This window comes from Pholcus phalangioides, unplaced genomic scaffold (assembly GCF_987345545.1).
Source record: "Pholcus phalangioides strain wild (caught in Gottingen) unplaced genomic scaffold, Ppha-v1.0 ptg000010l_1, whole genome shotgun sequence".
Lineage (NCBI taxonomy): Eukaryota > Metazoa > Arthropoda > Arachnida > Araneae > Pholcidae > Pholcus > Pholcus phalangioides.
In genome coordinates this window covers 2,832,821-2,856,338 of record NW_028301603.1, presented here as the reverse complement: position 1 = coordinate 2,856,338, position 23,518 = coordinate 2,832,821, and the positions used below count along the sequence as shown (strand labels likewise).

Here is a 23,518-nt window from a genome sequence, read left to right as displayed (position 1 = left end):
TTATTCTCGGAATAGAAAGCTGCAGATAATACGCAGTTGTCAAATTCCGCGGATTATACACAGGAAGTCGCGGTACAGTGCAAATTTATACGACTTTCGCATTCGTACCACGTTTGGCTTCGGTTGTAGATCATTCCTATATTTTAATGTTACATTTCATTTGTGCATCGCGCTACTTAAATTTCATGACGTTTTCACTCCGATTCCCGAATTTTGGTAAAAAGTTTTGTCAATATTTTTTTTTTGTCGGCGTCATTAAAAAATCAGTGCAATAATCTTTTATGAATATTTTCGTCGCGAAAGCCATAAATTATAGTGTGATTGTCAACAGTCACATAATTGATATGATTGCTAAGGTACATAAGCATTCAGCAGGCTGATGACCACTTACTAAAGTAGTTATTAAAATACGTTATTTGTTTGTCTGTTTTTGAGAATTTATGGAAAAGCGGCGAAGAGGCCTAAACGCAATAATTTTAATGTATCGAAAGATGTAATAAAAAGAATTATAAAATCTTTTTTCATACCTTCTTTTTTAACTTCAAAAAATACCAAGAATTCTAAAGATTAAAGTGGAGGCTTTGTTATGAAAAGTATTGATTTAAAAGGAATTTTGATTGATTTCATGATTCCCCTCTCCCCCCGAACTATTCATGTATTCATATAGTTTTTAAGCAGAATCTAAAAATAAAATTCATTTTTGAGAATTTGAACGTGTTTACTCCAATTTAAAACTAGGCTTGAGTTGTGCGTTTTTCGAATTTTTACGACGTTTTAAAACGCTTCTTGTAGGTCGTATAAACGGCGTTTCACTGCACCACAATTCCTAAAAGTTGGATAGCGCCCATTAATTTATGTGATATTTGATATGGAAATGACCCTTGTGTTTTTTTTCCTCTGTAAATTCACCCGCACGGAATTCCTGCCGCAGTTGGCTGTTTTTGGCGATGGCCGGTCCGATGGCGTTTCGTAGTGAAAAGCCGCATTTCAATATCGCCAATATAGTGGATCGACCATTCTACGCCAGGTTCTTCCCCGGCCATCAATTTTCACTTTCCCTTCTGTTAGGCGCTGGAGATAGACGACAGCAGTTCCCGTGGCTTTTTTTTTCCTGTGCCTTTTTTCCCCTTTTTTCGCTTTCGACGTTTTTTATCTTCTACCCCCCTCTCTCTTTCTCCCCTCCTTTTTTTTCCTTTTTAAAAATTTCCCTCTCATTTTTGAAAAGATCTATTTTTTCCCCCCCTTTTAAATGTGAAAAAATAGGAGCGTTTTTCTTTATTTGTTTTTGACGTTGTTCTTGACCATCCCAAAGAGATATATTATTGAATAACTACAAAGCAGCGACAAAAAGGACTTTTACTGTGTGTATGTGTGTGTTTGTCTGCGTGATTCTTTCCCCCCCTACTGTTGTTTGAGATCGCCCGTTGGCTGGTTGGTCTCTAGCTCTGGGCTGACATCTGTTGTTGTTGTTAGACTTTTGACAGAACTTTAGGCCTAGCCCGTGAAGAATTAGAAAAAGTTCACGTTTTTTTTTTGCGGGTGATATTATTGCATGTACATTACTGTGTGTTTCTTCTGTGATTGGATTTCGTGGGAAAATAAATCGTGAGGAACACAAAAGTATCGATGGTGAGTCATTTTTTGTTATGGTTTTTTTTTTTTTGGTGATGAATTTTTTTTTTTTACTATGGTACACACCCATTGACTCATTGTTTATCCCTATGGGGTATGGTTTTCAACCGGTGTGCGGCAGGAACGAAAGGGTCGTAGGTGCGCCGCGGAAAATTTCGGAGGAAACTAAATTACTTTCTGAAAAAGTTCAAACGCATCAAAGTTAAAATTTTGTAACGATTAATGTGCAAACCTAAATTGAGGACCTTATATCTATTATACAAGTAATAAGCCGTAAAAATTGAAGGACACCAGCTTTTTGAATGTTACAATTTTGCCCATTCACGGCATGCTGGAAAAATTGAAGTGGAATAAGGGGATGATCAGGGGGTCTGTCCAGCCAAGATTAGGGTCCGTTTTTGAGATCTGGAAAATGGACCCTTCAGATAAAAAAATGAATGAAAAACTATAAATGCGGCATTTCATTTCTTTCGTGATTAACTAGATTATTCTGCATCCCACAAAATTATTTTCAGAAAATTGAGTCTTTCACAAAACAGGACCCTACAAAAAAAATTCTGGACAGACTCCCCCCCCCCCCCCTGTTATATGGTTATTATTCCCTTAATATTGGTCTTCTGAATGTATCCTGTAATCCCTGATTACAGGATACATTCATTCACAATTAATTCACAATTTATTATTAATCAGTGTTGAATACTGAATAAACACGTCAATCAGAATAAAAAATTGTAGCAAATATTTTTTTCATCCAAAAGGAATTTAATAACGATATTGAAAATCAAGTACTTACTCAGCGCTTTTAAAGAATTATCGCAGCCTTAAATAAAAACTGTGTTTTGCGTGCTCAGAGATTGAACAAATATCTTGTCACTTTTATGTTACAATATGTTTTACAATGTAGTTCTTTAACCCTCCAATTTGCTATTTTTGATATATCCAGCAGAGAAAAATTTTAAGAGGTAATACCATACTCTGCCGTACTGGCCGGCATGCCAGGAAATTCAAATCACATCCTGGGAAATTTGATCCAGTTTTTCTTGGTATGCTGAAGTTAGACTCTAACGTTAAAAAATATAGTGTCCCTCAAGTTTGGCGGCATGCTGGCTAATGTTGTAATGAGCAAATGAGGTAGGTCCCTGAATGCTTCTAGATGAAAAAAAATATATTGTGAATACTTGAAAAAAATATGGGATGCTGCTCTTCAAACAACACACACTACATTTATATTATTTACATAGGTTTAGGATACTACAAAAAATCATTTATATGTAATATTTATTTTTATATATTGTTTGCCAACATACTTTTCTATCATTATTGAAGAATGCACAGTAATATTTCCTCTCCACACGTGGCATTTCCCTCGGAAATGCAAGGGTAAAAAATCATTCTTGCCAAGAAACAAAACATTTGTCCCTTTGAGCCATTCTGCTGTTAATTATAGAAGTTCATTAACAGCTCAAAAGTAAAAATTGAATGTTAATTTATCAATGCTGAAAAAAGCTAAATATATAAAATACCTTAAAATTCATGTCTTTTTTAGAGCAACACGGCTAAATAAATGCTTAATTTCTTGCGCTCTGCTTATTCAAATTTTAAACAATTAAAAATTTTAAACAATTTACGAAATTACTTTGGAGTACACTAATTTTTCCATTTAGCCCATCTAGTCTACGAGAATGAATATGCTTTGTATCTATTATTTACAATAAATAAAGATTTATGGTAGCAAAATCTAATTAGAAATTTTAATTATTACTAACAAAGTTCGTAAATCTTAAAGGATTGTGAAATGTAGAAAACATACACAAGCTTCAAATAATCCAGTTCAATTGATAATTATGAGTCTATGATATTTAAAATTTTTTCGTAATATGTGGATCATTTTCTTTCAATTCATTTGAATGAATTTCCTGATAATAGCGATAAAGCCCAGCTTTTAGCATTCACTAAGTATGCTTGCAAAGATATCATTGAATATTTTTATTTTTTCAATTATTTTCAGCAAAAAAAAAATCTAATATTGACATTTAATTTTATTGATATTAGACACAATATTGATATTTTCATCAATAATTATGTCAGTCATAACTTGTCTAAGTATTCCTGCTTGAATTTCAAATATAAATATAGTTGTAGCTCCATCTATGTCCGAAGGTGTAGTTTGTTCCATTTGCAAAATGTAAAAATAAAACAATTGAGTAATATTCAATGCACTATTTTCTACAGAGAAGTGCTAGCCTTGAAACTATTAATGCCAGCTGAAAGTAATCATAGATGAGACTAATTTATTGAACATTCGAGAAAACTGTCCATCGCAATAAAATTACTTACCTACAGGATTATCTTCTTGGAAGAATGCTTCTCATATGCTTATATAGAGCTTTTACTGTGCTGTGGTTTTGACTAGATATGTACAATTCCCAAAATCTTTGTTGAGGGATTTGATTCAATGAAATTTTATTTTCGTCTTTGAATACTATGGTATATATAAAAATGATGAAAATAACCTAACTGCAAAAAAGAACAAGGCAGCACTTCTTCCATTCTTTACTTCACATTTGTGAGAAACCAGTTCTTTCTTGTAACAAAGAATATAAAAATTGAAAACCGATCATAACTAGAATCCTTGGGTTTTGAACCTTTAGGGTGGATTCACATCTACAGTCACTCACCGTGACACGGCAACATTCTTTAACATAAAAATGTTGATGGATATGAATATGTTCATTGATTTTATGTTAAAGAATGTTTGCCGTGCCTGACACTGTGAGTGTCTAGATGTGAATACTCTTAAGATTATACCTGTCTGAAATTTGATGTTGCAAAGAAGAAAATATTTTGCAATAAAGTCATGCTCAGATATCTAATTATTTTTATTTTAGGAATTTCAATCTTTTTATCATAATGTTTATTAATTATAATATTAATCAAATTATTGAGACCACTTTTTCAAAAAAAATATTTCAAGTGCGCCGCAAATCGAAATTTTCTGAAGAAAAAAAAAACACGTGGAAAAAGAAACACTGTGCCACTTTTTGATATTCATTTAAATGAAAATACAATTTAAAATCAAATCTACACTCGTGTGCAAAAATAGAATTTGAACATTGTGTCTATTTCCACGAAAAGTACTTAACCAAAGGTACTTTACTTACTTAAATAAAGGTATCACTAATAATGCCTTGAAAGAAGTATGCAAATATTTAGTGTTGAATATGTAAGCATACATGTGCGTGTGGGTGGAGTTGTGACCACGGAGGAGATGAAAATACACAAGACATTTTCCGCGATTCGTGTGCTCGTACTCATTGGCAACATTCGCTGTGTTTCTTGCAAGAGTTGGGCAAATTTTATAAGCTGTCAGGTAAAATGAGTAGCCTTCATTTCCAACTCAAACTCTTTAATGGCAGGAAATTCCAGTATAGTGATATGGCTGAAGTTGGTGTTTGAAGTAGTTGGACTGTCGATAAAGTGGCCCGCTCTCATCAAGAGAGTTTCACTCACCTTCCCTGATGTGTAATATCAGTGTGCAATATAATCAAGTATGTATAATATAATCAGGGCTTATTAAATCAAAGAAAAATTTTGGCAGCCAAATTGTTTCATAGCTAAGCATATTTTTTTCCAAAGAGAAAAAAGGTTTTATTTTTTATTTAGTTTCTATGTTAGTTGACGTGCGAAAATAAATTCAAAAATTTTGTCCTCAAATGTGATTTTGTTATCATACATGAAATTTTTGGTGTCAGTATAGATTTGTTTGTTAAGCGGGGTGTACGCCCTATCGACTGACACCTGAGATTTGTCAATCCCTAATGTATGGTGTGAATAACATCTTGATAATCTTTAGGTGTTAAATTTCAGAAATATGAATATTGTATTCCCCTGTATTATTTGTATGCTTTGAAATTCGAGTCACAGGTTCTGAAAAAGGATGAAATATCTTGACTCTAAGAGTTGATTGAATTGGTTGATTAAAATGTTTTCTGTGTCTGCATTTTAAAAGGTTTTTTTTAGATAGTTCCAGCTTTATATTTGCTTGTGTTACCACAAATCTAGATCTATAGGAAATAACAGAACTAAGCATATCAGTTTGATTAGATAAGTTAATGGGACATACATTGTTTCCAAAAGATTGTGGGTTTTGGAACTCAAACATTTTCTTGAATTTCTACAAAAATGGTGTAAATATCGTTTTGAAATTTGTCACATGAACCCCCATGCTTGTTCTTGAAATTTCCAGTGAAAATTTAGTCTGGAGGGCATTTAGAGGACCAACAAAAACTAAAAAAAAAGTTTTTGATCAGCCCTGTATGATAGACTGCAACTGATTTGTAACTTATACTGTATAACTCATAAAAATATTATACTGACTTTGCATTACTTGTGTGCGTTTTCGTGAGAATTGCACATATATTCATGAAGATATAAATGTTTTGTATAAAAATTCCAATTTTAATCACCGGTTTTTCGCTTATAACATGCAGAGTTTTCAATCAATTTTTTATGAAATTTACAGAAAAATTCATTTTTTCATAATTTGGTTGCCAGATATATAATGCAACTTATATAAAAATTCCAGTTGAACGTGTTGAAAATTCCGAAAGATATGCGCGATATTATGAGCTGTAATTTACGTTTCTGACACAGAGTACCTGGATGGTAAGGGATTTTCCACAAATTGGCATTACGATCATTTTCTATCTTTTGATCATTTCATTTAATTTCTTCATTTTCACATCATACATGTGTTATGTTCAAGCATTTCTCTTATAGCATCAGACACATGTCCTTGCTCAATGGAATATAGCTTTGGGCTTGTTTTTGAAGTAATCAAATTACATAAAATAATTGAAGTACCAATTTGTGGAAAATCTCTTATCCAAGTACTCTCAGCCAGTAACTTAAATTACAGCTCACAATATCATATTATATATACTGTATATACTCGTGTATAAGCCGACTCGTATATAAGCCGACCCCCCCCCCCCCCACTTCAGGACCACCAAAATCACAATAAATTGAAAACCTGTGTATAAGCCGACCCTAAAAACTCTGTGCATTTCAGAGAAAAAAAATTCTTATATTTTCATGCAAAATGAATAGCTTACGGAAATTTACAATAGAAAATGTGATTAAAACTTTTTAATCCGTCTCCAAGCTCATCGTAATCCATCAGCTAATCATAGGGTGTGCGGCATCTTCAACAAAAAAAAACCCTCATCTGGGCTGTCATCGCCATTGTCACTTTAAAAGAGGATATCATTTTCAGTTCCGTCCATCGCATTGCTGATGCAACACTTTTTGAAAGATCGGATCATAATTTCGGCGGAAACAGAATTCCACGCCTCATGTATCCATTTGCACACCAGGCCAATGTTAAGTTTCTTCAAGGCACCACTTTTTTGTAGTTGCTCTATCTTTGAGAGGCTTGTTAATGCTCACATCTAAGGCTTTACAATCAACGTTAGTCACCAGCACCCAATGATGTTTTCGATTTCTTTGCCTTGGCTTTGACATTATCAGTTCTGTGGGGTTTGACCATATCTCACACCGATAATGCCGATTTCTCGAACACTGTTACAAAAATGGCTACTGATTGCAGGGGTCGATTTTTTTTTTTTTTTTTTTTTTTTTTTTCTCATAAAAAACTGACCCGAGTATAAGCCAACCCCCCCCCCTCCCCCCACTTTGGGAACGAACTTTTCCACAAAAAAACTCGGTTTATACACGAGTATATACGGTATATCTTTTCGAATTATCACAACATTGAACTGGAATTTCATATAAGTTTCACTATATATTTGTCAACCAAATTGTGAAAAAATAAAATAAAAATATTTATTTGCACAATTTTATAATATCGTGCACACGCACAATTGAAAATTATTTAATAAAATTCTCATTGAATAGAGAATTATCTAACTAAATTTCTATACATGTTATTTCATGTGTAGTGACAGATTTTCAATGAATTTTATAAAAATTAGTTTTTATGGAAAACGCTTATATCTTCATGAATGTACATGCTATTCTCACAAAAATGCATGCAAGTATTGCACAAAATTAGTATGATACTCTGTGAAAGTTACAAATCATTTGCAGTTTTTTATCATACAGGGTTAATCGAAAAACCTTTCTTTCTTATTTAATTTTCTGTCCCCTAACTGCACTTGCCACTAAATTTTCACTGAAAATTGTGAATGCAAACACAGCGTTCACATGACCAAAACTTATTTTAGAACGATTTGGCTAGTAATTTTATGAAATTTAAGTAAATTTGTAAACTCCAATGAGGACAGACTCTTGAAAACATATTGTATAAGTATACTTTGAAGAATTTTTGCAATCATTGATCATGTGTAAAATTAGACTTAGCAGAACAAAAAATGAAAGAAATTGCATGATAAAACATCACATTGTAATACAAAAGCTGCTGCATATTACCTCAGTCTGTGAACATGCAGAAAAAAGTGAAATATATCAGTATCAATATTTCTGTCAGTTTGACAATAAATAATTAATAGAGCCCTGAATGAATGCTTAGTTTTCATTATCAACTTGTTGGGCAAAACACATTTGCTAATAGTGAATAACCATTTTAATTTGATTTACTTATTTATTAATATAGATTGCTACTTAATATAAATTTATATTGTTTTTAAATTTACTGTGATCCTTATTAAACCTTGCTTTACCCAGCATGGGTGAATTGACCTGATTGCAACATTCAAAAAGCTGGTGTGTGTCCCCAAATTTTAAGTCATGCTTGCTAATGTGAGGAATACCGTAATGGGCAATTCCACAGTGACAACATTACATTTTGAACTTTTTAGACGTTAATAATTGCAGCAATGCAATAATAAGTTTCTTGATTTATTTGAATTTTATGATGCAATATCTTCAAGGTTAGACAATATTAGAAACAAAATTGAAAAAAACAGGAAAAAGATTTCACTTTTGGACCATTTAAAATGGTGTAACTGACCATTATGTAAAAAAAAAGACGTGAAAACATTTCAAGATACTCGTTCACGTCATCGTCAAAGGTGGAGTCGGCTGATCTAATGTATATACGAATTGACATAATCATCTTGCCCCTCCCCCCAGCAATAATGACCATGCCCCACCAGACTTCCAAGTCTATCTCCTCCTATGGTTCACGTGTATTTAAATATTTTTTGAATTTTTTATGGTATGCAATAGATTTCAAAGAAAAGGTTCATGATCAATAAATCACAAACAATAGTGAATAATTGAAATTTTTCAACTTTAAAATATATAGGAGTGAATTTCGACTGAAGGCAGACAATGTATAAATGTGTGACATATAAACAGGGTTGCACTGAACTTTTTTTTCAGATATCTAAAATCTGAGTTGTTCATTTCTGACATCAATGCATTTGTAGCAAACATTCCTACTACTTTACCGCACACCAACTCACAATTTCCAACTAGTGTAGTTGGGTGGGAAATGAAGATGCTATCTGTGGTTGCCCCAGGCTCGATAGGTAAAGAACTTTTTCTGATGTCTTTTTGGCTGGATTCGAACCCATGGACCTTGACAGCAACCTTCATAGTGGAAGACCCACTCTGGCGCCAAGCATCCCTGGGACCCAGATCAGAATTTCACGAACCTCTTAGCTTTTCGGTTTGATTTCACGCATGCTGAAGTAAAATGCAGCATGCCCGTTCAGAAACAACTAAATTGCTACTTTCCTACACGCAGAAATCGATATAAGCTTTATAAAAAAAATGCATTGAAGTTAACATTTCATGTAATTGAATCCGTGGCTTCTCATTTGTTTTGAAACTTTTTTTAATTATCTTAGATCAACATTTTTTGTTTAATGAGCTTGAAAATTTAATTATTTGAATTATTTCAATAAATCGAAAGCTATCCTGTATTCTTATTAAATTTTTATGCTTTCATGAATTTCAATCGTTTATTGAAGTATTCATCATAATTGTTTCTTGCAGAGAGGTTCAGACGAGCTGAATTCCCAGAACAACAGCAATGCTGTTAGCAACGGTACGGCAATGAGCCCAGAATCTGATCATCATGAGAACAACAATGATGCAAAAAAAGTGAGTCATCTGAAAATTATTCCTGTTTGAGTCTATATGAATTTATGCAATACAGATTAGTGTATTTATTGAAGATAGCCATAAAATATTCAACTCATCTATGTTGAGAGCGTATATTGGAAGTCCAAAGTCACACTGTGTGGAAAAAATTCAAATTATTCAATTAATCTTTTATTAGTCTAAAAAATTTATTGTTCAACAACTTGATCAAGAAAAGCAAAGTGTGGCTTCTCTTGTAGGATTTTCCAAACTAAATTTGCTCATACAAAGGTGATTTTTTTCCCATGAGTTCGTAAATGTTGACACTCTCTCGAGTTTTCTATCTAAATTAAAGTTCAAATTATCCAAAATTTGAATTATCCAAGTTCTACTGTACAGTTCAAAATTCTTTTGAAATTTCCAAGTCAATGATTTTCTGAATTCACTTATTGTTTGTAATAGTATTAAAAGAATTATTGTTTTTAGAATATTCTAAAAAATCATTTCTTGTGAGAAAATCGTGAGGTATTTAGGAAATGCAAAATTTATGAGTCATGTTATCTTCCATGGCTGTAAAAGGCAATTCTGTGAGTAACCAACTAAAGAAGAAAAACGCTACCTTCAAACTACAGTCGAATCCCGTTTTAACGAATACCAATGTAGCGAAAATCTCGTTTTAATGAACACATTTCTAATCCCCCAGATAAGTTTACATAGGAACAATGCAAAAAATACTGGAATTCCTTTATAATGAAATTTTGTTGTAATGAAGTGGTCTCTCTGGTTGGTCTCTTGGAGTTCATTATAACAGGATTCGACTGCACTAGTCTACCACACACTAACTCTGGTCATATAGATGTATAGCAATTTCCAACCAATAGAGTTAGGTGGGAAATGAAGGTGCCACCTATCGGTGGTCACCACAGGCTTGGTAGGTAAAGAACTTGTTTTTTGGTGTTCTTCTGCATTTGAACCTGTAGACTCTGATGGTAACCTTCACGGTGGAAGAGGAGCATCTTACCACTGCACCATTCGGGTGTAGTAAATATAGCAAGGGTGTAAAAAATAAAAAGTCTGCCAGAATGGCCAAGAGTTCAGCCACTTTTGTATTAGAGCAAGGGTGCATCACTTTTTCAGTCTGTGGATGAGTTATGCAAGATGACCATTGTTCATGTGCCATAAACTAGTATACTTACTGTATGTGGACTGTTTTTCTGAGAAGAGCGGGATTTAACACTTATATGGGCTGTATTTGGCCCCTGGAGCACATCTGTTTTAGATTAATTTTTATTTGATCAGGCCACCAAGTAACTTTTATATTCATGTGTGCATTTTAGTTTTTTAAAGATGCACAATTTATGTATTTCAGGTCAAATTAGACAAAACACAAAATGGTGGTGGGGCTCCATCTCGGGTAGTGCACATTCGTAACATTCCGAATGATGCCAGTGAGCCTGATATAATACATCTGGGGATACCATTTGGTAAAGTGACCAATGTCCTGCTTCTGAAAGGAAAAAACCAGGTATGTAATGGATGCTTTTTTTTTTTGTTATATATTTTTTGAGCAATTTAAAACTAAAATTTTTTTAATGAGCAATCTTATTTTTTAATCAATTTTGATCTGTATATAACTATCAGCCATCACTTCAGGATCAAACTGTTGTTCAAAAGAATTTTTTAGTAACCAAAGGATCTGGTTACCTGTTTTTGAAACAATTTTGAGTAATGGCATCCATAAATGCTATGTAATTCATTGTGATAACTTGAGTGTACAGTCCGAGACATAAGACGCCAGGAATATTCACACAAAAAAAGACGAAAGGAAACTTTCCACAACAATGAAACTTAAATACATGTATCGATTGTGTTTACATTTGCGAGTGGAATTACATGGACGTCCGACAAATGGTTTTTAATATTTTTGTGAATTTTCCAGTAATAAATTAGTGAGACAAATATAAGACATTTTCATTTCCACCATTTTAAAGTAGTGTAGCAATGTGTTGCTTTATGCAAATCATTCTTTTTATGTCACTGGATAACAAACCAATAAAAATATTCCCTCTTAACTCGAAAAAATGCCATGGGGTACAGAGTTGCAAGAAAGTGCAATTTGTGAAAACGTTTGAAAACATACATAGCAAATAAAATTGGACATTTTCCTCCTGATGTGCCGTCATAAATGTTTTATACCGTGGAATATATACATGGCTTTGTAAAAAAAAAAAAAAAAATATGGTCTGGGCACCCAATGTTTGTCTGCCCGATCAAAGCACAATGTTTGTGCTCTAGCAGTAAGGAGCAAAATGCCATTCACATAGAAATATAAAATCTGCCTTATGACTACAGTGCTTACAGCAAACAATTTCAATAGTTTTAAGTTCTACAACCAATATCAAATTCATGGAAATGAAGAAAAACCTCCACAAACTTTGAAACACAAACAGGATTGTTTGAATCTTGCAAAACGTACCGTGCCTTGGACTCATCAGTGGTGTTCTGTTATGTTCTCTGATGAAAAGAAATTCAATCTTGATAGTCGATATGGGAGGTCTGTGTCGCAGCAATTTATGAGCCGTCAAATAGGTGGCGGTTCAGTTCAGCCAAATTGCATTTTTGCTTTGATTGGCAACAGAGGTGGTTGTACAAAATATTGATTTTGATTTTTGTAAATTTATATATAATTTGTTTGAATTTTATTTTACTTTTCCCTCAAAAATCGGTATATAGGTGTCTTATAATTTTGTCCATAGTAGCCTATAGTTTTTGTTTTTACATAAAATGATGTAAAAATATTCTTTTAAATTCCTGATATTTGGTATAAAGCTATTTTGCACCGTCATAAAACTCTCGTGCTCTTTCTGATTTCTCTAAAATTTAAGTGTCTTATTATGTCTCATGCTGTATTTTTTTAGGAGAGTTACTGCAGTATTGAGTGGGTCGAACATTGTCAGAACGTGCATGTGCGATATGAGAATAAGCGATTTCTTCCAGTAAAACGTTTGGCAACTTTTCGCCAAACGTATAATATATATATAGTACAATATAACCTCAATTATCTGAACACATCAGGACCAAAGAGTGTTCAGAAAATTGAAAAGTTCGGGAAATTGATTTCGAAACCAATTCGATAACGAAAAGGACAAAATTGAAATTCAGCAGCAAATGATAACCCCCTTCCCGGCAAAACAGTGATAGGAACTGTTTTGTTGTCAAGAAGACACACTCCTCCCTTTTATTAAGGCACACCCGTGGGATTAAGATGAATTCATCGGAGGAAAAAAAAGATGGCAGCTAAATCTGCTGCTATTCACGCGTTTGTTTGCTTGTCAATAGTTTATGCCTACATAAACTGTATTTGGATCCAGAGCCGTAACTAGGATTTTTGCCGCCCCCAACTTTAAAATTCTACAATTTTAAGATGGTTTTCTTTGTTTTCACTTAAAATTGTCTCCCCCTACATTTTGCCGCCCGGGGCAGTCGCCCCCTGCCTGGATCCGCCTCTACTTAACATCTATAGCTAGCTCATAGGTACAGTATGCACAATTGTTTGAAAGCAGATTATTGTGCAATAGAAGGAAGCTATCGAGTTGGGAGATAAGAGGATTAAAGTCCCAAGAAAATACCAACTGCAGGGGTGGGAACTCTGCTCCAATTGCGCCAAAACTAATATCTTGCGCCAATTGCGCCAAAACTAATATCTTGCGCCATCCTGCTCCAATAGCGTATTTTCGCATTTTTCTGCGCCAAATAGCGAATTTTGCTTCAGTATGCCCGGAATTTCGGAAAGGACGCCAAAAGTTTTTTTGTTCCTGTTAGCCACGAAACGTTTCTTTACGAAAAGAGCGTGTTTTATTTCACTATACTTAAACTATAGGCCCCTGATCGGGCTTTCCATCGCGAAACCCCGATATTGTCCGTGATCGTGGAACTGAAGATGGTTTGCAGTGCCTTTCAGCTTTAAAGTGCAAATTCGAGTGTTTCCGTTTAAAAAAAAAGTCGTCACTGGAAGCAGCAGAAATTACTGTAGTCGATTGTCATTGTGTTAAATCCCGATGTTTCGTGAAAAAAATTATCATTCCGGGAGTAAAAAGCGCATGTCCGCCGAATTACGAATGTTAGTTTAGAAACTTTGCCCAATAATGAGTGTTAAATCGCCAATGTTGCCGAATAACGAGCGTTAAATCACCAATCTCGCCAAATAACGAGTGTCAGATCGCCAATCTCGCCAGATAATGAGTGCTGAATCGCCAAACATCGAGTTGATACTTCCGAAATTTTCTCCCATTTTGCAACAATTTCTTTCCAAGTATAAAAAAATTAAAAACTTATAAAATTGTTTTTAGCTCATTTGAAGTGCTGCTGTTCAAGGCAGCAAATAGTGCCCTCAGTAAGCAAAAATCATCTTAAATAGACGGGTGCAAAAAATTTTATGACAGCCGCTCTTTCAAACAAGGTGTCAAAAGCCTAAAACACCAAAAACAAAAATCAAGCTGATGAAGAGATGTTTCATAGCAAAAGACAGTGCAGTTTTATTTTGAAAAGGGTTGAGGGTTAACGAAAATATTCTTGTTAATTTCACTGCTCCAATTTATAAATATCTACTCCGAATCCCACATTTTGCTGCTCCAAAATTGCTCCAAATCCAGAATTTGCTGCTCCAAAATTGCTCCGAATCCTGAATTTTGCTGCTCCAAAGCTGCTCCGAAATGGACTTAGTCACTTCCCACCACTGCAACTGTTTTAAGCATCATATTGACTATAGGAAACTGAAAACGAGTTAGGTTGATAAGGTGTTCGGGTGACCGAGTTCAGGTAAACAAGCTTCTCCACTGTATATATAATATAAGGAGTTTTTTTATTGTCAATTTCATACAGCTGAACTACATTTAAATTAAATCGGGAAAAAATGAAAGAATTTTTAGTGAGCCAATAAATGGTAATTTATTGTACATGGCGGCCCCAGTACTCCCGTCTTGCCCCACATTCACTGTTTGGAAACAACCCCCGTGGCGCCGTGCATCTGGCGATTGGTGATATAATGAATCACATTTAACCTGTGCGATGGTTAAAAAAAATTAAATATAAATTTAAGATTTTGCACATATTAAAAAACGAAGATGGTAATAAGGGGGAAAAATAGCCTGGTATGATGGAATCTAACCCACAGTCTTCTCTGCGTGTCGAGGAATTTGAACAACTGTGTATTTTTGACGACTGTATTGTTAAGGAATTTGAACTGTGATCCTAGGGGCTGAGGTCATTTGAGCCCTCCCCCCAATAGATTTTGTAAAGGGGCTGAGCCCCCCATAATTTCTGGAAAAAAAAATGCAACGCACCTTCCTCCTCCTGCGTATACGCTTGAGTCCCGTATATAAGGGACGGCCAGCAACTTTCAGCCCCTCCAATGTTTCCTTCACGTCGGCGCCTCTGACTGCGATATTTTGAAAACCTCCCCAGACTACTTTGATTTGTTGAAAGTATATAATGTGGTGAGGGGTACAGTTGCCCCATTTACTTCTTTTCTTATCCTTTCCTGCAGTCTTGTTTCAGCCAGACCATAATAGCGGCATGGCATGATAGTATTCTTTTCGGAGGCAAAAGTGGTGAGACTGGCCGTAATTATGTTCTCGGTCTGGTTGAATATACTCTTCTCCCTAGCCTACCTCCAGCAACCTTGAATTTGACGATATTCCAGAACGATTTTTTCAAGCGTGAAAGATATTTGGAGGTTAGGACAGCGAGTCGTTTTTCTAGAGTTCGGGCAAGTTCTTTCTCTCGAGATTTTCTATTTATATTTCCAATATTAATGGGGGGGGGGGGATTTCTATAACGCAATGAGTCCTTTTATATTTTCTGTCTCGATCGTTCAGCCTTTTAAAGTGGATTAAAACTTTTTCGGTTTGCCATTTATTTGAATGAGAAACCGAAGTTTTAGAATTTATTTCATCATGTATATTTATTGATGGGAGTTTGCTACTGGGGCGGCTCTTTAGCCATGCGGTCGCACGGGACAGACACCGCTGTAGGAAGGGAATCAAATCCGAGTTGAAAAGGGGGAAAATAGTTTTGCAGACCAAAAAAAAAACGTGGTCGGGGTCGCTAAAAATGGACTCCGCACGGGTAGATATTTTTTCCTCGAGCCACACCTGCAAGGGGTGGAAGATATACCCATTAGCTTACTTTTTGCTTCTTTCAATGACGCATGCCAGCACAACGATTGAAAACGCATGTAATGATAACGATGGCACCGGCCACGAAGCATTTTTTGAACATGTTTTTAAAATCGGCTACCTAATAGAACCTGCTGCATTTTTGAAGGGATGCCGTCGCGAAAATACCTTGAACGCTCACATTTCAAGAAGTTTGTAATATATTTTTTTTCCCAAATGTGTTCTCGTTTAGACGAATCCGGTGAGACCCTGCTGGAGTGAATGTACGCTCAGGTACGAGTTTTTGCTGTGCTATACGTTTACAGTAGTATTACAAAAGTACGGTATGCCGACTTTGAACGGTCTGTCCGCAGTAAATACAGTGCTATAACAGTACTGTACTAACAGTAATGTAGTAAATACAGTACCATGCTTCCTCACGTGGTGGAGTTTTTCTTTCGGACCGAGCTTAACTCCGGTCAATATCGTCATCGACAATTTACTACCGAATGAGTTGTGCCGGAAATGTGAATATATGTACCTAACAGTCTCTGAGTGCATATATAGTGTTGCATCTGATTTTCCAGTGCTGGCATCTATATTTTAGAGGGGAAGTATAATGATTTAATATATGTACCGTTTGTGGGCCTGTTGCTCTTTCAGGGGGGGGGGGGGGGTGTGGAAATCGGCTCGCATTCGCGCCTTGAAGTTGGGAACCACATAAAACCACCTTCAGCTGACCATCACTGTGGCACCGGTGGGGTTCGAACCCGGGTGCTCACTATGTCCGTCACTATGACCACAGCGGCTACTGACAGAGTTCTCCCTACCCTTTCGAATTTCACAGGGATGCAGGAGTTGCGCTAATTGCGCCAAAACCATTCTCGTGCTACACGGTGCGCTAAATCCCTGCGCATTTGCGCCAATTCTTGTTTGCGGTACGCGTCGCTGACGTACTGTAGCGCGTGAAGTACCCGTAATTTAGGAAAAGAAAGCATGGAAATTTTGTTCACAGGACGCGTTCTTTCCGAGACACAGAAAAAGTATGGAGGGGGAAACTTCCTCACAATTTTTTGCGCTTCCCACCATCAACCATAATCGCGCCATCTCGTGACCTTAGAAAGTAGTTGTACTACTTTGAAGTACAAAGTCCTGTACTGTTATTTGGATAATCCGCGGTGTATCAAAGTCCTTAAAGGGTGGGGGGGGGGGCTATATGCCGAATTTTCCGATTTCGGAGATTTTTTCTCCTGCGGGTTATATACCGAAAATCACGGTAATTTCGCGACTACCTACCTACCTACGTTGGAAGACAGCGTATCTGCGGCGTAAATTCGCTTCATTTCCTACAAGATTGCTTTCGCGCCGAATTGAAAAGGGGATTGGTTCACTCGTTTAAATTGCCAAAATTTTCGGAGATCGTTGGGAAAAAATGGGATCTGTATAAACTCGATATCCAGTTTTGCCATCTAGCCACTACGCAGTCGTGTGGTAGGCATCGGCCGTTGCCGATTGTGACAATTTCATGTCGCGAAAATCCGGATTTGATGAACAGGGGCGGCTCGAAGAAAAAAAAAATGTTCCCATGAGGAACCTATTTTTGGCGCTACTGACCGTTTTGTTTTTTTTTTGGTCGACAAAGCTCATTTCACCCTTTCAACTTGGATTTTTTGCCCCTTTTATATCGGCACCCAGTATGACCGCTTGGTCCGCGGACACCCCTGCATTGATGGGGGAAGAGCATGCAGCTGTTTGCTCTGAACAATTGTCACAGGAAGTTTGTACTAGGAGCATGCTCGTTTTATGTAACTTTTGTGAGATACCTATTATGTATATAAATGTCCTACCTTTCTTTCCAAAACATATTGGAGAGAATGAAATGTTCCCGCCCTCTCTTCTATTTACTCGTACTCGCTTGTACAGAATTGTTCACTGCCTGCAATTAAAATTATTGGGATGTTACATAACATTCTATCACCAACAGAACTATCAACTCTGATCAATGGGTTACAGTACAATGCAAAGAATTGCAAATAGTGACATCAGTTCAGAGAGTAGGTTATAGATATTGGACAGACATATATTTCAACTTTGTAACCTTGAAAACAGCCCAAGGTTAAAAATTTCGCCAGTTTTGGTGAAGCCTTTTTTATCTTTAGACAGTGAGAGAGAGTTTTGTGTTAACAAAAGTCTGCTTGAACAGTGAAAAATCTGTCCATCCATTGCATTAATGGAATAAGACAAAATCTTAGGTTCAAGGTATGAAAAATTTGAAAGTTGTCATTGAGATGCTGAACTTCTGAAAGCAACTCGTGATTCGTATAGAAAATATTGTAACAGGCTTCAGGCTGAGAAAACAGCAGGAAAAATAAAACGCTTAATCTATTAACATGTTATTATGTTGAGAAATTGTTTAAGTAAATAAGGTATTTAAATTTTTCTTTTTTATGAATTTCGTTTTTAAATTTATTCATTTCATTCCTCAAATTATGTGAGAAGCTAACTTTTTTTTCACGGAAACCCTTATTATCTGCACTTTTTTTGCTGTAGAAGGATGAATAAGATTTTGGTGTTCAAGCAGCAGAAATTCTTGCTGTCTAGGCTTTCAGTATGCATGGTGTATTCGAAAAAAAGCCTAATAATTTTTATTCGTCATTTCTCTCAGTAATGCTTCACTAAGCATGCTTTAACAGTGACAGCGAAGATACTTCAGAAAAAATTTAAATGGGCTTCAATTTGTGAAGGAAATTTATTTAGAATTATTCGTTCTCCTACCATTTATGTCAAAACTTTTGGCATTTCACAGAAAAATTACTCCTTATATTGCAGATATAGTTCGTTTTTAGTCCATCTCTAAAATGGATTAGGGGCACTTGCATCCTTAATTTCAGCGGAAAAAAGAAAAAAAAAGTTTTGTGAAAATGTGTATTTGCAAGTCCTTTGTTATTTTACTCGTTCAGGAGTTGACATCGTGATTCGGGCGAGTAAAAGTGAATTTGAATACCTGTTGCGGAGAAAACGGCATTTCACACGCATAGCCCGGTTTACACCCTTTATTTTTAAGGACGTATATACATATGTCCAATACTTTAGTCCCTTCATCTATGAGCAAATATGCAGACAGCCAGCCAGCCAGCCCAGTTTTTTCCCTTCCACTATCCCCATTAGTAGGATTCAAACACCACCTCATTCCTGTTGCGGATACTGGTGGGGGTAGTAGAGAAGAGGTTGGCCGAGTGGAAAGGATCACGCTCAATGAATGCCTTGCAGGGTTGCAGCGTGCGGTTGTGTGCGGTGACCTTGAGCAAGAAAAGCTGGTATATGATGAGTCACACGTGCGCGGCTTTTTAGTTTGAAATGGAAGGGGAAGAGCAATGGCCGTTGTTGTTGTTGGCCGGTTGGTTGGCTGCGTTGTTTGGCGCGTTGGATTTCGTGCGTGATCACATTTTTATAATGCGAAAAGCCAATGTTTCCTGCTCTCCCCCACCCGCGATGAAAAGCAATAGAAACACCCGTGACTTAGGACCCCCCCCCTAATCTCACTTCCCAACAATAGAAAAGAGGAATGTGTGAGAGTAGATGGAGCTATTGTTTTGCTCTGACCTTGGCATGTGGTTTTTAAGTCTTCTCCCCTTCTTTTTTCCATATCAAAACCCTTGACTACGTTGTTTTCTTTTCCTCCACAATGCTGTCATAACTGAGATCATTCTGCCAGTTCTATGCAGACTAAATATAATGGGTAATGATGTCATTTTGGAGAAACAGTCTCTCAAAATAGGTCATCACAGTAATTAGGTATAAGTTGGTGTGACCAATTGGGGATTGAATATTTTTTAGATTCCCCAATGATGTGACTTGTCTGACATGATGAAGATGTGAAACCAATAGAAAATTTTTCTTGCCCAAAGCAATAAAACATTGATTGATGCTCTCCTTTGTTTTGCTTATAGTTTGAGAATTTGAAGAAAAAGAAAATACATGATGTTTTTTTTTCTTAGCTTGTATAATCTGTACATATAGGCTTACTTGGGAAAAAAAAATCTGAAATTTCTGTTTATGTAACATACTATTATGCGTTATCTGCAGCAGTTTCTTCCAAGAGGGTGGAATAGGGATGAATATTTTCAAAAATGAATTGGCAAAAAAAATTTATTTAAAGGTTTATAGATGGTGTATAGAGCTTTTCTGAAGTTGTGAAAGTTTTTCCACCCGTGACGCCCCTTTACTTAATCAATGCTTATCTGCTGCTCCCCAGAGCAGTGTAACAAAAAAATCTCGAAAAACCTTTGCCACTGGCAATAGTTTGCACAGTTTGAGAACCCCCGGTATAGAAGCAATAATTATATTTTTGCATGCACTATACAGTCAAACCTCGTTAGTGCGTCACCCGGTGAACACGTCACTCCGCTTACCGGGTCACTTTTCGGAAGTCCCGATTGTCCTCGGGTAGGAATTTGCACAGCTATGGCTTACTCCATTTAACGAGTCACTCCACTTACTAAGTCATATTTTTGCTCTCCCAAGAGGGACTCATTAATGAGGTTTGACTGTACTCAGCTGTGATTTACAGCATGACATTTTCCCCTCAAAGTAGTAGAATTATCATCCAATTATGATATGTATGATTATATGCAATGCAACAGATTACTATATGCTAGGGTTACCAGACATCCTCCTTTTTAGTCATTTGAAGCGTTCTCTTAAGTTTTGAAAAATTTGTCATTTTGTCCCCCCTTTTCCAGTTTTCAGAATTATTTTCCTGTTTTTCTGAGGAATTTTTTTATTCACTCTGAACACATATCTCTTCATTGATATAAGTGTTTTTGTTTTTTCTCGCACGCATTGACCAATAGCCGTCAAAATTCCCAGAATTTTTTTTAAAAATATTTTTTAAACAATTTTGTTTTAGTTGGAAAAATTGTTGTTTGTCAAGTTTTATTGGTCACTTTAACGACACCATCTGTTGTGGAAATTGATAAAAGCAATTTTATTAAGGGTGTGTCAGAGGCAAATTTAATGGCAGGTGGGGGGGGGGGCCCGACTTCTGAAGGGCCCAGAAAAACCCAAACTTTGCACTCTTTTCTAATTCAAGGGGCCCAGTAGTTTCATTTGCGCCCGGGGCCTCAACCAACTTTAATCCGCCACTGGGTTGTGTGCACAGGCCTCCTCTTTTCTCAGTTTTCGAATCTGGTAACCCCACCACTTGCAGGAAATAGCAGCACTGAACAGAGTTGTCTCAAAACATTGTCTCCTCCCTGTTTGGCAGAAACCACCTGCCAGCCAGTTTACAAATTTACTATCGAAAATAACAGTAGCACATCTTGTAGTCATTAGGCTCTAGGCCACACCTTGGTGCCCCCATGCTTTGAAACGGCACTGGCACAGAATACAGCCTTGTATGGAGGTTGTCAAATGGTAATGAACAGCTTGAACTTTTTTGTGATACGTTTGGTAGGCTGGCTTCAATCCCTTAGGGGCCATTCAAGTATTACGTAAGCAGATTTACAGCCATTTTTGACCCTCCCCCCTTGTCAGCAAAACACTGACCCCCACCCCCTGTCAGCAAAATTTCGTCAGCAGCTTAGAATATTTCATATCTTTAAAAAGGGGTGGTTGATGACGTAAACAAACTTCAACCCCCCCCCCCTCTCGATGCTGACGTAATACTTGAATGACCCCTTATTGATGATTTTCAATGATGAAAATAAATTTGAAATTTTTCTCTTGTGCATATGGGGAGGTGCATCTCCTCACCCTCACTATTTGAGCAGTTTAATGGTTGAAGATGAAATTCTAGAGTAATTTGAAACTTGTGTTAAGAGAGTTCCATCTTTAGATTTATAGTTTGGTTAAGTATTGTGAATGGTTTATCTGTATCAAAGGGGGAAAAAAACAATGAATTTATTCTTTTCAGTCATTAAAATTTTTGGATCTGCAGGGGTGAATTTTTTTTTGCTGTGAATATTAAACCTTGTATTAGCTCACTGTTGTGCTAAATTTGTGATGTGATTGCAGGCTTTTCTGGAAATGGCAGATGAAACAGCAGCAACTTCAATGGTCAACTATTTCAATGGATCGGGAGCACCACTGGTCCGTGGACGAACAGTTTATGTACAGTTCTCGAACCACAAGGAGCTAAAGACAGACAACAGCCATTCGAATTCTGTATGTGCCATTTGAGTCTTTTATGAATTTAATTTATTGCAATTACAAATGTCTTGTCCAATAAGTATCAAAATATTTTTCTTTTTAACTTAAACAAAGATACATGTTAAAATTTTTTAAACTTCTAATATTTTGCAAAAATTTTGGAAATGTTTGTGCAAAACTCTTCAGGTACCACATTTATGGGCCACAGCATGCTTCTGTGCCGTAGATTGGCCACTCCTGGTTCAGTCTATCAACAGCTTAAAAAACCGTAGCTATGGTTACATTGTATTGTGTCACAGTTGAACAAGTCAACTGTGTATAAAGTCTGTTAGTGTCATGACAGTATGTTTAGGTCAGAGGTCCACCCATGGCCCTCTAAGCTTTTTGCTATGGCTTGCCAACCAGGGCCGCAACTAGATGCTTGGTAAGTTGGGGCAAGCGCATGTTTTGGCACCTCATCATGTTGAAGGAGAGGTTAAAGAGTGAAATTTGCATCCTCTATCGTCCGGTGCTGAGGCACCAGACCCTCCTGCACCCCCCTTGTTGCGGCCCTGCTGCCGACCATTTTGAGGAAATAGCCATTAAACCCCCCCCCTCCCCCCAACTGCTACGGACGTGCATATACATCGTAGGAAGTCTGTGTCAGTTTCAACTACCACATGTGTATTCATGTGTCTTTACTCTTTGTGATTGAAAAAGGGTAGCACTGGGGACCGGATAGTGTAAGATTTTGTCTGCAGTTAAGGGGGCAATATGGGAAACTATTAAATTAAAAGCAAAAATAAATTATAGAGTGCTGGCCATTGAAATCTGCACTGCTGTATTTAGAACTGTGAAATACCTTTCACATTCAATAGTTAATGGTTCATTTCGTACATTCAAAGAGCCATCATAATGAATTCTGGAGACCCCATAGACAAACACTTTTCGAGGCCCATGATTTCATATTTCGGGAATCAAAATTGAGCATCCTAAATGTATACCTGATTACAGAATTTACACAAATAGTGAAAAGCACCTTAATGAAATAAATAATTTTAGAATTGAAAAAAATTCATAATTGTTGAAAATTTATAATTAATGAAAAAATGCTACAGAACTTCTGATAGACTGGGTTCCTAAGGTGTTTAAAAACTCCTTAAAATTCTCCTATATGTTTAGTAAAAAATCATTACTTTTTTCCCAACCCTGGAATACTTGATGCTGAGGTTGATGAGTTATACTTGATGCTGAAAGTTCCCTGAAGAAAAGAACAGAAAAGGTGTCGGGATCTTTATAGAGATTTTCAGACTACCCTGTAGTGGGTGAGAACAGTTCTGCTGATGACCGATGCAGCTAAGAAGACATTACGATACCAGATTGGTTGGACTCCAGTGGTCTCACCTGCTTCTGATATGCTGAGAAAAATAATAAAAGGAATCTCCTTTGAGCTGAAGATCCTGGTTCAATTGGCACTCATGCATTCCTCCCAACTATCTTACAGCAGGGCCCCTAAGCTGGGATCTTACGCA

General features: G+C 36.4%; 1 protein-coding gene across 9 annotated transcripts in view; it reads left to right on the top strand.

Moving 5' to 3' along the window:
- Positions 1 to 23,518, top strand: part of heph (polypyrimidine tract-binding protein 1 heph) — a 117,597-nt gene that overhangs the window by 61,643 nt on the left and 32,436 nt on the right. For 7 of the 9 annotated variants that reach the window (XM_089237435.1, XM_089237437.1, XM_089237434.1 and 4 more), the window contains 3 exons: positions 9,616 to 9,723; positions 11,072 to 11,227; positions 21,873 to 22,022. In XM_089237435.1, coding sequence (XP_089093561.1) covers positions 9,616 to 9,723; positions 11,072 to 11,227; positions 21,873 to 22,022 — 414 coding nt within the window. Of the gene's footprint in view, positions 1 to 1,051; positions 1,630 to 9,615; positions 9,724 to 11,071; positions 11,228 to 21,872; positions 22,023 to 23,518 lie in introns of those variants that run through there. The other 2 variants (XM_089237440.1, XM_089237439.1) reach the window with 1 other exon arrangement.